Source organism: Lepeophtheirus salmonis, chromosome 2, assembly GCF_016086655.4.
Source record: "Lepeophtheirus salmonis chromosome 2, UVic_Lsal_1.4, whole genome shotgun sequence".
NCBI classification, from domain to species: domain Eukaryota; kingdom Metazoa; phylum Arthropoda; class Copepoda; order Siphonostomatoida; family Caligidae; genus Lepeophtheirus; species Lepeophtheirus salmonis.
In genome coordinates, this window is record NC_052132.2 from 37,724,900 (window position 1) to 37,740,126 (window position 15,227).

General features: G+C 32.5%; 1 protein-coding gene and 1 long non-coding RNA gene across 2 annotated transcripts; both read left to right on the forward strand.

The window, feature by feature from the left end:
• The first annotated feature begins 869 nt into the window (after positions 1-869).
• On the forward strand, positions 870-2,092 carry LOC139904820 (uncharacterized). Its single transcript, XR_011779057.1, has 2 exons — positions 870-1,002; positions 1,090-2,092. It is a non-coding gene; the product is annotated as an uncharacterized lncRNA (long non-coding RNA).
• A 996-nt stretch (positions 2,093-3,088) lies between these two features.
• Positions 3,089-8,636, forward strand: LOC121113800 (uncharacterized). Its single transcript, XM_040707662.2, has 5 exons — positions 3,089-3,690; positions 3,754-4,030; positions 4,110-8,022; positions 8,088-8,219; positions 8,286-8,636. The coding sequence occupies exons 1-5, from the start codon at positions 3,442-3,444 to the stop codon at positions 8,416-8,418; spliced, it is 4,704 nt and encodes a 1,567-aa protein (XP_040563596.1). The 5' UTR covers positions 3,089-3,441; the 3' UTR covers positions 8,419-8,636.
• The last annotated feature ends 6,591 nt before the right edge of the window (positions 8,637-15,227 follow it).

Sequence of the window (15,227 nt, forward strand, 5' to 3'; positions counted from 1 at the left end):
GCGTAATTGTAACAAGCAATTTATATAATAAATGAATTTTTAATACTTTTCTTAGGTATTATATATATATGCCTACTAACTGTTTAGGCAAAGTATTAAATGTTGACGAGATGGGATTATAAAACTTTATTAGAAATGAGGCATTACAAATAATGAACCTTAAAAATAGATATTCCTTTCCGAAAAAAAATGATAGCAAAACTGATACGGAAAAGGGAAAAGCTAGAATGGCACTAGTTATTATATTATTCGCAAAAAACTATTCTGATACTCTGATGTTACACACATATATACACCTTTCGATTAAAAAATTTTGCTAGCTAGGTTGGCCATATAAAAACTTCAATTTATTCAACCCCCTTGTTGCATCTTTGAATATATTTAGATCTTAAGGCTTTGAAAAATTAGTATTATATTTGAAAGTAATCCGCTCTTTGCCCGTCCAATTCAAATGCTTTAGTTCATACCAGCTTGATAAGTATGTAATCGAAATAAGTTAACACGCACAAAGCACAAGTACCTATGCACATTTCTTGATTTATTGTTATTTACAGTCTGTAACTTATATGTATCATATACTACGTCGAAATGTGACCTCAGCATTATTTAGAATACCTAGATAATTTATTATATAGTTTGCCGGAGACTATCAGGCATTATATACATTACCTAGGTATTCTATATAATGCTGGATTTTCATACTTTGCCGGTCACATATATATATAAATATACAACGACTACAAGGAATCAACAAGAAATTGTATTCCTGTCCTTTTGGAAACGAAGCATAAGTATTGCATAACTTAATACTTCGTTTATTTTTCAAAAGAAACAAGTTATGAAATAGCCATGACGTATCAAGTGAGATGAGTGAATCCACAGCTGACAACAAAATACTTAGGATATTTGAACAAAAGAGACAAATTTTCATTTAATATTAAGGAAAACTATTATAGACAAGACTATTAAGACAATTGGTGGACAATATCTTATACTTACAAAGTAATAATAATTTATTGTCTACAATATATATAAGAATCTTAGTAAGAATGTATAATGTCGTAATAATATATTTTTAATACATTTCAGGGTCTGATACATAATAAATAGGCAGATAGATTTTTGATAGACAGTAAAGGTTATAGTCAGTGATGAAGATCCAGTGAATAATGGCCATGTTAAAAAAAAGGAACCAAAAATCAATATGGTAAGCCTGACAATATGAATAATGATTTGGAGGAGAAAAAAAAATACTCATGACGTTTCATTAGATCAGCTACAATCAGCTGTGACAAGAGAGGAAGAAAAAAAGGATGTAAACAAGGACATTTGTTAGAATTACTCCTATGTCGCTCCCCAATTCTACTTTGAGTCTAACAAGGACTTACAATTATAACTCCGCAACAAATCATCAGTGTTACGCTACGTCTTTTATGAGCACACACGAATAATCAATCAGGTTTGGAACATGGTTGAATCTATTTAGGAAAGGATGTTCAATACTCGGAAATTGAATAATAATGCCAACTGCTAAGGGAAAGAAAATTCATTCTTCAAATTACCAATTCCAAAAAAACGGGCAAGCTAAAAAATACAGCAAATTTTCAACACTGGTTATAACTTATAAGTCTTTGTAATTGTCAATCCCATTTTGAAATCAAGATACACGGCATTAGTTCTCACTGTTTTCCTTAACACGTTATGAAAATGAAAAATGAGGTTTGTTCTCATAAACTGGGTTGACAGGTCCTGATGATGGCTGACATCAACAATGCTGACGTTGCAACAAATTTGAAAACGTTCTATAACAAAGAATATACTATGTCATTAGTCATTATTAACCTATTTTTTCCTTTGAAGTGAAGATCTTAATGTATAATGTCAGACTAATTTGGAGCAATTAGTTTCCACTAATGAAATACAATTAATTTACTTTGTATTTTCGTGTTAAAAATCATTATTTGGATAAAAGTGTCTAAATTGTTTATCCATGAGTATATATTAGTAGTATTTTATTAAGAAGTTGGAACTGCGTAATAACTATTATCTCAATAAAATTATATGTTTACCTTTGAAATAAATCGAAAATGGACTACTGTTTTCATTTTTTCTGTGGGGTAAGGGGGTAGTACTGTAATAGTGTCTGTATATGTAAGTTAATCTCATTTTTCAAATTAAATAAGAATACGAGTTTATTACTGAATTACAGCACCTTTTTGTTGGACACTTATGTACTACTTCTCCTAAAGACTAGTATAAAATGTTTTCACTGGCGTCATAAATTGCAATATAATTGAAGTTGACGCCATTTTGGAGGGTCAAAGTTGATATTTTTACTAAATAAAATTTACAAATTTGTCGTAATTCTTGATTAAACTCCATCAAATATCCTTAAGAATAAAAAAAACTTAACAGTTGTATTGAATCAAAGTAATATGTAATTTAAAAATCCCTATTAAATGTCTAAATGTGTACATTTATATATATACTATTTTTTTGATCGATTAGAGAGGAAAAAAGTAGGATAATTAGAGAAATCTTTCCATTTTTATCTACAATTTGGAAGTAAGAATGTATAACGATTCAATAACATATTTTAGGGTCAGGTATATAATAAAACTATGCAAGAGAGATAAATATTTTTGACAGACTGTAAGGATTAAGTCGTTTTATTTGCTGGTCCAATTTGACATTTAATAAGTAGTCGACTATCTTCCCTAATTAATATTAATGAATAAAGTGTTTTCATTTTTTATAAAACTTGGTTGTTGGGGCCCCAAAATGGGCAATATCAACAATGCTGACGTTTCATGAAAACCCTCAATGAAAATGATGAAATGTGAGGATTAGACTTAGTTAATCAGTATTCATAGTAAGAATACAAGATGGCCGTTCTTTGCTAGATATTTTAAACAAGGGTACCAGAAGGATGTAGAGAACATATTGAAATGAGAGTAAGGGAGCAGTGGGATTCCTCAGCTGGTACTTGCTGAAAAAAAGAAGCACTGCTATTGGTATTTAATAAGGAGGAGCCAATAAACGAAGAGAGAAATTCGAGAAAAAAATTCTCTCCCTCCTTTTCTTCTTTTCCTTTAGTGTTACTACTTATTGAGACACAGAGTGTTCACGGGAATGGGGTTATTATAATATATATATTGTGGTTTCTTTTAGAATTGAGAAGGGGCGACTCTGTGAGACTCTAGAATATTGTAGAGACTGAAATGTTCTTAGAGATTTGAAGGATGTTCATATTATCAAGATCGGACTTTTAATGTATGGAATACTTTCAGTTTCAATTAGTGAGCGTGACTTGAGGTCTTGGCCTCAGTTTCTTACTTTCCTTCTGTGTGGTGTGTTGTGTGTTGACTGCGCTCACGTCCACGTCTACTTCCCATAAAGTCCTCGCCCCTGGACGGACACTCGAGTCAAGAGCCATTTTGAATGCCGGGTGGTCCACTTGCACCAAAGAAGAGTTGCGTTGAAGGGAAAGAGCCTGAAATGTGTGACTCTGGGGCGGATTGCAGCATGAGGGATGTGGAGAAGACAGAGGATCGATCCGTCTTTTCTAGTCAAGTCCTGGACTCGGCTCTGTGTGACAAAGATCTGAGAACTTCATATGTTGTGCCGCAAAGTGCTGCGGCACAGTGCATTTCTGAAAAAACGACAGGGATGCCCTTGCCCCAAGATGAGGTGAGGAAGCCGCCGCCCTGACTCAAGCTCCCATTCAATAACAAACTTCAAATTCTATTTCAGATCCTGCCTACAGACGTGGGCTTGAACTTAGGCCTAGGAATCAAACGGAAAATGGAAATGAGCGAGCAGCATGATGACTTGAACATGCCTGGGGCTAAAAGAAGTAAAAAACCCAAGACTCTGAGTGAGAAAAGGGTGAAACTGGAAGAGGATATTCGGAAGTATGGTCATGCTGCCGTTGAAAAAATGTATCCAAGACCAGACAGGCCGCCCACTTCAACTGTAAAAAGAAAGCGGGGCCCCAAGTCGGGAATTAAAATGAAACCTAAACCTTATGGTATGTCAGAATTATGTACTTTTAACTTTTTTATGATGATTAGGATTGATATATACATATATGACATCCTTTCTTTCAGGTTTGGATTTCAAAGAGATTGATGCTCAACTCATACTTCGTCCGTTTTCACATGATAAGTACATTCAACAACCGGAATATAATAGTGTAGTGTATATCAACAGACGAAAAGGAATGGTTCCTCTCTCTAGTCTAGGTAAAGACTGTCAAAGTGTTCTTTCTAGTGATGCTAAGTTACTGTCCGGAAGAAATGTTTCTTATGGAAAACCAAGTCTTTTCGTCAAAGAACATGGACGAGTCATAGCCATTGGAGGAAGCAGAAACAAGGAAAATGATTCGCTCAAAGTTATTCCAGTTCCAGATATCAAATCTAGACTTGCAAGGTCACAATCCTCCTTGGATTTTATACCATTTTATATGGATGAAGAGTTCACTTCCTTTGCAGTGGGTGCTATCTATTCTCCAAAAAAGAAACCAAAAATAGATATACGCACATGGAAGAAAATGAAGAAAAATGAATCGGATAAGGTTGATCTTAAGGAAGTTTTGAGAAAGAAATCCATCGTAGATCATGTTTACGATAAAATGCTACAATCTGTCCCTAAGAAAACAGAGGAGGAGAACGATCCTACAACAACAACCTCTGAAGATGGTTCTAAAAGTCAACAACATAATGACTTGGATGAATCCGAAGATCGACTTTTTTTAAGTGACGATGAAGAAGAAAATGAGAGAGAAAATACTACTACTAAGAGTGCCAATGAGTCATGCAAAATATTTAATAAGCTTTTAGACTCTACTTCTTCCTTCGTCAACCCCTTACCAGATCCAGAAGGTTGCCCTGTGACATCTGCTGAATTTAGAACTGCTCTAAAAGAAAGGAATAGTAAGACATTGACAGGCTACGAAATTTGTGATATTGAAGATTGTTTTTGTCGAAATGCATATACTCTAATGGAGGTTTCAACTCCAGCAACAGACGGAACTCGCACTCCTGAAAGTAATATTCCTACACCCATTGAGAACAAAGATCAGCATGTTGTCAAAAATCTGAAAAAGGTTAAAAGAGCTTTAAAGACCCTTGGTGTTAATTTAGTGGAATTTGACGTTACGAATGGAATTCGAAAGGATTGTGATAAAGACTTTTGCCGACTTGGATGTATTTGTGAAACTTTATCGGGAAGTCCTGTCGTGCCCAATCATTGTTGTAAGATCGAGTGTATGTTTCGGTGTCATTGTAGTGAGGAAACTCTAAAGAAACTATCATCCTCTCGTAAAGTTGCAATATCACCATCAGCTTACACAAATTTCCAGGATAAGTCCCCACCCAATGTTGTGACAACAGGTGGGAGAGATCTTATTATGATTGCAGGTCGACAAAAAAGAGAACGTAAGATGCCCACGAGGTATCAGGATACAGACGCTTTGACACTTGAGTCTGCTTCTCAAGATTTCATGAGTAAATCAGAAGATGTTTTTAATCTTGATACTATATTGGTTCCCGGAAAGGAGAACCCAAATATTGTCAAGATGATCTCGAATGGAATTCGAGATGGAGTTTCCCGTAAATGTACTGTCCTTGTACCTAAAATTAACCTATCAAACCTCGACATCTCTGTTAAACCCTGGTGTATGTATCATTGTCGTCATTCCTGTCCCTGCTTCAAGTTTGAAAATCCTTTAGACTATGCGCCCGACTTAAGCAAATCTAGAAACGTGGCTCGAAGGTCTTCTAAATTAGTGTCATTAATATGTTTAGACGATGAGGAAAAGGATAACGATGATAATGTTGAGAAAGAAACAAGTAATAAAACTTACAAAGTACGTAAGGATCAATGTGCTAGAACGGAGGGCATGTGCATCAATCCATCTTATAAGCTTAAAATGCCGCACAAGTTTGTTACAGTCAAAGAGTCAGCAGAAGCTGAGATTAAGGGTGACGTGATATCTTTTAAATTACCTCATGATGACAAAAAGACTGTCATTGACCTTACACTCAAGCCTAGTAAAGCTGTTCAATACATTAATTGGTATATACTTCATTATGTATTCACTCACAATATTGTAAGGATTTGGTACTTCACTCGTAATGGCAAATTTGTATTTTTTATCTCAAGATTCTCAAGTCCTCCATATATGAAAAACTCTAATAATGTCAAGGACTTGATAAAACATACTACGGATCTTTCAAATTTACCTATTTTCGCCCGGGAATTAATGTCTACAAAGAAGTGTGAAAGTAATTCTCAGAAATTTGCTATTCTTACCAGTAGTGGAATAGCGTGGGAAATCACTGGAATACTACAGAAAAAAGGTGACAAGACAACAACTCCTTTGAATAACAAATCCATAAAAGAGCCATCAGTTGTTAATTTAGAATTGTCTAACCAAAGACTCGATCCAGGTCAAAATTTAGTGACAGTGGTACAAGCTGATATAGCTGTTATGCAGATTAAGTTACCACAAACGTCTTCAAATCAGTATTGGTGTACTTTACGAGTCCCTATCGGGGAGGAATCTGTTCCTTGTCCTGAAACTTCCATATCACTTAAGACAATTATAATTAAGCAAGCTGCAGATTTAGCTAACTCTGAGAATACAACTGTAAGAATTCCTATCGAAGCAACTTCCGTTGGTTCGTCTTCATTTGGGATTTATGCTGTCCCTTGCCTTAAAAAACACGTTTTTATCGGTCCCTATATAGTAAAGGAAGTCAAGGAATTTGAAACATCGTCTGAAATCGATTGTGGGTTAAAGGAGGAGGAAGAGGATATCACAATTATTCCTACGATCCAAACTCCTACCTCAAACTCAGGCTGTAGAAGGAAGCAAAAACTGACAACAAAATACGATGAAATTGATCGAATTAATAATGAAAAAATTATAACTTCTTTAGTTGAATTAGTTGCAGATACAGCAGTTGTATTTGGGGAACGTCGTAAGAAACGAAGACGTTTTTCTCATAGACCCATCATGGGATCGGTCCCCTCAGTTGTTTCCAAAGAAAAAACTATTGAAGAAATCTCAGTAATTGAAGAAGAGAAGAATGGTAGCAAGTTACAATCAGATATTTTAAAGGAAACTTCTACAAATAATGAAATACCAAATTATAGGAACTTACCTAACTCAGACTATGGCATAATTGTAACAGGACAAATTGATGCTAAATTCAAATGTGTAATTGATATTGATATTCCTAATCAAGAAAATCTTAAAGTGTTTAAAAACTCCATTGGTAGTGATAGAGTTCAGTTCTACCATCCATCTTTTCCTAAGCATATTGTCATGTGCAAAGACGTGATTAATGCCAGAAAATGGATGGAGGAATATATTACACTAGCTGAAAGACATTCTTCACCTCTATTGCAGCCAAGTATTTTGAAGTCTAGACTTATGAGATGCAGAAGAAAAGTTAAGAAAGAGGCTCTGACTGAAGAACAGCGCCAAGAGTATATACAATTATTCTATAAGCTTAGGAGAAGTATGCTGCCGGAGCATGATGCTTCCCTCATGTATAATCGAGTTCAAGTTATTGATTATGCAACCATTTTAATACAGGATTTAAAGAAAAAGGTACAAGATCAGGAAAAAGTTAAAAAAGAGTTGTTAACTCTGAGATCTGGTCTTTTTGATGAATTTACATCTAAATTAAAGGGTTTACCCATTGACTTGAAAAAGAAGTTTGTCTATGATTTAAAAACTGGGTTAAAAAAAGGCAAACCAAGTCCCGAATCGCAGCAGCCCGCTTCACTGAAACCTCCGCCAGTGGCAATTATTCAGAGGAGTTTTACAAATAAGAAGGTGTCTAATGCTATGCCAGATCTTATTCCCATTCACGGGGATATTGAAGGGCCTTCTAAATCTGCAGCTACCACTAAAACACTGCCGCCGCCCGAAGAAAAGAAAAATCGCAAGCCATTAAATGCATTTATGCTATGGGCAAAAAAGCAGAGACCAAAATTTGTATCATCTGGGTAATTAGAAAAAAATATATATATAGTTAATTATAAACTAAAATGTGTTATCTTTTTCTTTCAAGACTTTCGACGGGCGAATTATCCAGAATGCTTGTTGACAAGTGGCATCAACTTAGTCAAAAGGAGAGACAACAATATCAGATTGAAGCCGCACGCTTAAAAAAATTGAACTCCAATATGGAGTCTAGTGATACGTAAGTCATAATTCATAATTTTTTTATTTTTTGTCATTCTACGACGTTTTTCAATCTTTGTTATAGTACGGATAAGGAGTTGCTTTGCTCTGAGAAGAAAAAAGTTGTTGAAGAGCAGGATGATAATTCTATAATCGTTTTGGATGAGAAACCTTCAAAAAAAATATCCCCTCCGATCATTGAAATTTCATTGGACTAATATTAACAATTCCTATTTCCTTACATTCAGACTGCAAAATTAGTGTTCTATTATATTCGTGAATAATTATTCTTTATGTGTATTGTATCTTTGTTTTTCTCATTGTTATGACATCATCAATGTATTTTATAACATGTGAAAGAATAAAAAACTATTTAATTAAAAATAGTACAAAATAAGCTAAATGAATAAATATAGATTTATATTATATATACCAATTCATTTGTTTCATTATTTTTAAAGTCATCTCTGGTGAATGTATCAGCTACGCAATTATAATGCAGAATGGAATTACAAATATATATAGCTACGCTGTTAATAAAATATAACATTAATACAGGAGACTTAGTTACTGTGTTATATTTATTTGCCCCATAGAGATCAAATATGAATATAGAGTGATGACTGATAATACTGATCAATAGCAAGGGGAATTCTTTAATGCTGCGACGGTTGACGAGAGAAAAAATATAGTTGACAAAAACAATCCTGCATTCTTTTTTTCAAATTAGAGCCATGGTTTGTTTCTTATTAGTTATTACTACACGCATATATTATTTAAATAAGATATGATTCAATTTGGGATCATATACAGAATGTGAAAGTTACTGTCAGATGTAAATGGTAGACTTTATCTAAATCTACTGTATTCATTTCATAATTATTAAAAACGTTGCCGTTCTGGGGTTGAACATCATCTAAAGTGACTTAGCGTTCTTTTCAAATAACTGGGTATCCTTATAAAGCTTAAAATCCTATTCCTTGACATCAACGAAATGGTATGGCATGGTGTAAGTATATTAGAATACTTATATTAATGTTAAAAATTATGATATTTTATAAAGCTGGATAAAAAATCGAAATATTCTAAAATATGGAATGATTATGGTGCACTGGAGTTATATAATTATCTAATTGTACTCAGAAGCTTCGAGTAACTCGCAATCTAACCTGCCCAAACTTAAATGTTTTCTTATTGATCACACGCAAAGTATGAAAAATGAAGTTAAATGCAAAATAGTGCTTCAATGTTGTGAAATTGACTCCGAGACCATTACAAAACCTCATTGCAGAAGAAATACTGAATCAATGAGTTCTACTAATATCTGGAGTGAACCAAGGCTCAATCACTTAACTTCATTAGGGGGAAATGTATTTTTATGATTGAAAATCAAATGGGAAAAACCATATAGATAAAATACATTTTGTTAAGTAGCCATTGGATTACTATATTTTACATTTAAACACAACAAATCATTTTTGGAACATATATCAAAATCTTCTGAAATTATAATTTGTCTAATAATTCTTTATAAAATAATTTTATATATTAAATTTATATAAGTCAAAATGGACTTGCGCCTATAAAAAATTATAAGTTTTCTGACATTATGTTATACATAATTGCAGTGTTATTATTTAGTTTTTAAACTTATTTTTGGATTATCATTTATTCAAAAATATACCGAATACTCTAATGTGTACATTTCAGAATTTAAAATAAAACATTAAAAAATACTTGTAATAAAGATGAATAACTTAGAATCAGCCCTTAAAAGATACATAGTAATTATGGTATTAGTATAGGGATATAAAGAAAAATGAATTAATAGTACTCAGTGAAGAAAAGAAAATGACATGCATACAATACTTTCCCCTATAATATTATTTGTATTAATTAAATCAATACCCCTTCCGAACCTCAAGCTCTCTTTCTTAATTCTATATTTAAGATTGACGCTATGCATATTGTACATCCTTTGCCAAAAAGATGGTGCCTAACTTTAACAAATAAAATATTCGATCTAAACTTTATTTTTTTGTAATTGATTTGTAGAAAAATGTTCAAGAACATATCTGCAGCATTTTCATATTGAAACACTTACTTTACGGAAGTTTTTTTTAATCAAAATATTTTGTAGCATGTGACTTCACATAGATTCTCTGATGCTAATGAAATGAGCATAATATTGTATAAAGTCATACCAATTTTAACCATAAAAATAAACTTCCACCTGCATAAAGTTACTTTGATCCACCCAGAGATAAGTAGGACTCATTGACTAAATATATATATTTTGTTGGTAGCCCAACTCCCAGGACTGAGCGACCTCCCCTAAAAGATGATGCCATTCCAACCATTTTCAATGGAATTCCAGAACTTTTGCAAAAAGAAATCCAGCAAAAGAGTTCACAACGTTCTGCACCAAAAAGAAGGTATTATTTTCTCCACTGTAATTGAGATTGGGAATTAAAATTTAATACCAATGGCAATAATCCATCTTAGAATGTAGATATTGTAATTTTAATTCAATCAATCATTTGGTCTTTATGAATGGGGGGAAAAATTGCTATAATAAACTCTGATATGCAAAACAAGAAAATAAGGCAGCAAGAATTACTACAAAATCTTCAGAAAAATATTGTTCTCGATCATTGTTATTCCTTTCGTGATGTTAAGACACTCAAAAGGAAATGTCTGGAAAATGGGGAAAGAGTGGAGCACTTGCAAAAAAAGCTAAATACCAAGTCTTACCAATATAAGGTATACATAATTCTATAAAGGTAAACAAATAATATCATCCGTAGCAAATGCAATTGAGTTTCTGAATAAAGATTTGAACTTAGATAAAGTCTGATTACCAGCAATATCTTTTGACTCCTAAAATGTCCCAAGATCACCTAGAACTATTTTTTTGTGCTTTACGTTGCAGATTTGGACAAAATAATAATCCAACAGCACGTCAATTTATGTTAAGTTTATAATACTTGTTAAATTTTAAATATTAATTATAGAAACACAAATTTCTTCATCACTTTAGACAAGTTATAAAAGACCATCAGGAAGTTAAAGGAGGATATGGAAACTGCTGGACTATAGGAGACACTATTCTTGCCCCTGGAAACTGTAAGCAGATAGACTCCGGAGCTATATCCTTAATTAAACAGTTAGATATTCCTCCACTTAAAGAAGAACATGATTACTGTGAGATTCCGCCTCCTTTACCTCTTACACTCTCTTCATTTAAGGAATCTGTGATCAGCTATATCAATGAATTTGTTATCCCCAAATTGCAAAGACGTCTTTGTTGCATACATTGCAAATCAGCTTTGACAGATTCATCCAAAGTTGATCAAAGCAATTTAGGATTGATTAAAAGAGAAAAAAATTAGGAGGCCTTACCTACCCTTCAAAAGATTCCATTGCTGTGTGGCATGAAACTGAACGAGTCTATGTTCAATTGATTTTAATAGACAAAGCTACTCTTTTTAATAGAAAATTAATTCATCTTTCAATTGCCAGCCAGGTATTAAAAAGAATGAGTGAAAAACAGAATTAGATTTTTTAATGTTCTTAATGAACATGTTAAATGGAAATCTAACGAAAAATAACATTTTTGTATTTGTTGGCATCAACTTATTCTAGGATCCGACTTTTTCATCAAGGAAGAGTCGATAATCTTAAATTGCACTCAGAAATGTGAGAAAGACAAATTGCAAGGCAGTTTTATTTCGTGGACAATAGTTATAATAATTTCATGAAATACATTAAAAACTTGAAATTTATTTACGCAAAAATAATATTATAGAATAAAAGTAGCCTTTATTAAATAATACTTTAATATTAATATCATAGATAACTAAACAATAATTCATATTTTAATTAATAAATATATTTATTGAAGCACAATTTAAAAAAATATAACAAAAAATAAAAATAAATAATACATAAATGTCAACACATTACTATTTCATTTGGGTTAAAGGGCTCTAGGGAAAGAGCGGTCAAGGGAAAAATAAACAATGCAATCAAAAGACAAGGAAGACTATGTTCCTAACTCCGACCTATAATATCGTGTTATTTTTGTGACGTAGTCGCCCTTATTCTTCTCTTTTCACTAGGGGGAGACGGCCTGTTTTCAAACTGGCTGCGTGCCAGGAGGAACATGTAGCAGCTTCTAGTTTTAAGCTAATCAGAATTGAGAACTACTAAATCCTACCTTCCTTGACTTTAGTGCCCACTCTTTGCCTAGAGTCCTTTAATTTGTATAGATAATTTCTTCTTCTTTTCTGTTTCTCCTACTTTTCATTCGGCAGACTTGTTGCTTTTCTAATTCTTTTATTTATTCTTTGGCCTTATTGCAATTATACTTTTATATGAAAAAAAACAAAAAACAATTAATTCTTTAAATCAAAACTTTCGTGATATATTTTTTTTAAATCAGTATTTATTGGCTGAGAGCTTCTGCATCTATTAGACGTGTGTACCAAAGAACGTGTGCTAGACCAACTTACTACAATTTATTTTTAAGAACTCTGCATATTATAGTTTTTAAAACACAGCTATTCTCCTAATCAAAATGAAGAGGCTATGTGATTTAAAATGTTTCTCGGTAGTAGGCATGGGCAGTAGTCGTGGATCGGGCGTAGGACTGATTTCCTGATCAGTCTTTTTTTTATCGGTACGATCTTTTTTCCCATTCAACAGTCGTAAGAACGGATATGTCAACTGAAGGACCGATATATCGATACATACGGTCGTAGCTATTTTTTTAAATTTTATTCACTCGTAGCTAGTATTGAATAATATAAAAATGATTGAAGATAATAAAAAAATGATATCTCACTTCGTTAGCTTCTTGTTTACCACAACCTTTCCTAAGAAACAGACAGAAGTTCCAAAATAATTTGGTAGTTAGCCAAATAAGATAATCATACCAACTACTATTTATCTCTCAACTACTCTCCAACTATTATTGTAATATTATTTATCCACAATTTTTAAGAATGAACTACACATAGATATAGGTACTTTATAATTAAATTAAAATCCTACATATTATTTTATTCGATAGTGTATTATAAAATTACTTAGTAATATTTTAATAAAAGCATGGCTATCTGTACATTTTTATTTTTATATGATAGCCCAAATTTCTTTATCGAAATGGCCAATATATATATAATATATACGAAGAAAAGGAACATACGTTAGTATATGGTATTATTTCTTCGTTTATATATCTAAAAGAATTAATTAATATCTAATAGCCATGATGTATAAAGGGAGAGGAGGGAATCGACAGCTGACAACAAAATACATATTATGGTATTTTTGTGTTAGTGAAGTAACTCTGTGAGCTAGAGCGCATAATAATAAGCTCTAGGCAGATAACTTTTTTGTCTCTCTTTTCTAACTATTTGCCGAAAGAAATTCACATTCAATGCCTCAAGTGAGAGAGGCAAAGAAAACTTAATGATGAACTCTTAAAAAAATAATCGCTAATATGAAGATGTATTTTGCTTTTTTTATAACTACATCTAATTATTTAAACACTACTCTTAAGGACAATTCCTTCATGTGAAGAAGGCACACAAGCCGTTAAAGTGGTCTTCCTATTGATCACTCTAATCTCTATTGATGACTTCTGACCACGTTCCAACATCTATGTTGCATCTGTCACACACAACAGCCACAAACGAATCGAGACTATAGTGGTCTTCTAGAACTGATAGGACTTACCTGGTTTGATCTTCATCTTTACCAATTTTTGGGGACACATGGTGGATGTATTCATAACAATTTCTTATACAAATTAAAATCTAATTTAAAAATAATGTAATGTCAACCTACCTTTAATTATTGCTAAATTTTCTTCTATTTCTGTGCAGAAAATGTTATGATTTAACCACTTTTATCTAGTCAATCCTTGAATTGAAGCCAATATATCTTAAAATAACCGATTCTCTTATTGAAAGTTAATCATTTAATTTCCTTATTCTCTGCCTCTCTCACGTCACTTTTTGTCGAAATTAATCAATGAAAAAATTATTTCGTAATTATACATGAATATATTAAAATAAATATGTTTATATGTAGATCTTTATTCGAAAAATTATTTATATATATATGTGTGATTGTATTAAATTTGAAATACAGTAGTAGTATTTAAATTAACATGCCGAATTATTTTATTCTTCTTTGTTTTTTATGAGCGAAGTTTTTGCCGAAGGACAATTTACCGAACGGACTTTTCGCCGAATGTACATTTTGCCAAAGGACCATTTGACATTTAAGTGACAAAAAAGTAATATTTATTACCAATGTAATATTGATAAACCTAATGATCATACCCAAGTTTTTAAGTGAAGAAACTAGTGTCAGACAAACTAGTTGCGAAGCATCCAAAGCTACTGTCCCCGTTGCTGTGACCATTTAAACAGTTGTTTTTGCGTTTTATGAGTTGTGTATCACAATTATTTATATTTTTATATAAAAGAGATTTATATTTTATAATTAGATTTAAAAAAATGAATACTTACTGTTAGATGGTACAAAATTCAGAGTTCCATTTCGAAATTAGTAAATATTTTATTCTTTTTACTGATAACTTTGATCGTAATTGGGTGTGGATGACTCTAAACATGCTGAAAATTCTCTCAACTTCCCAATTTACAATGCGGGTATTTCTATAAATTGAATCTTCAACACAGGCTATGTCTCGCAGTTCATTGTAAACTGGATTTTCTGATAGGAAATTGGTCAATTTAGATCGGAATGGCTCTAGCTTAATATCATTTCGTAGCAGTTCAACGATAGTAATGCTGACAAGTAAGGGTAATTGTCCTTCTAAAGCTGTGATGGCCCCGGAAATTTGATTGAGATTATTATAAATAGTGGTCAACTCTTCAAATATATATTCGTCAGTTATAATCTCCTTTGCTTTAATTATAGAAGGCATTTTTTCATGGAGGCTACTTAAATATTCCCTGATTACTATGAAGTGCTTGAAATAGTAAGCTGCTGC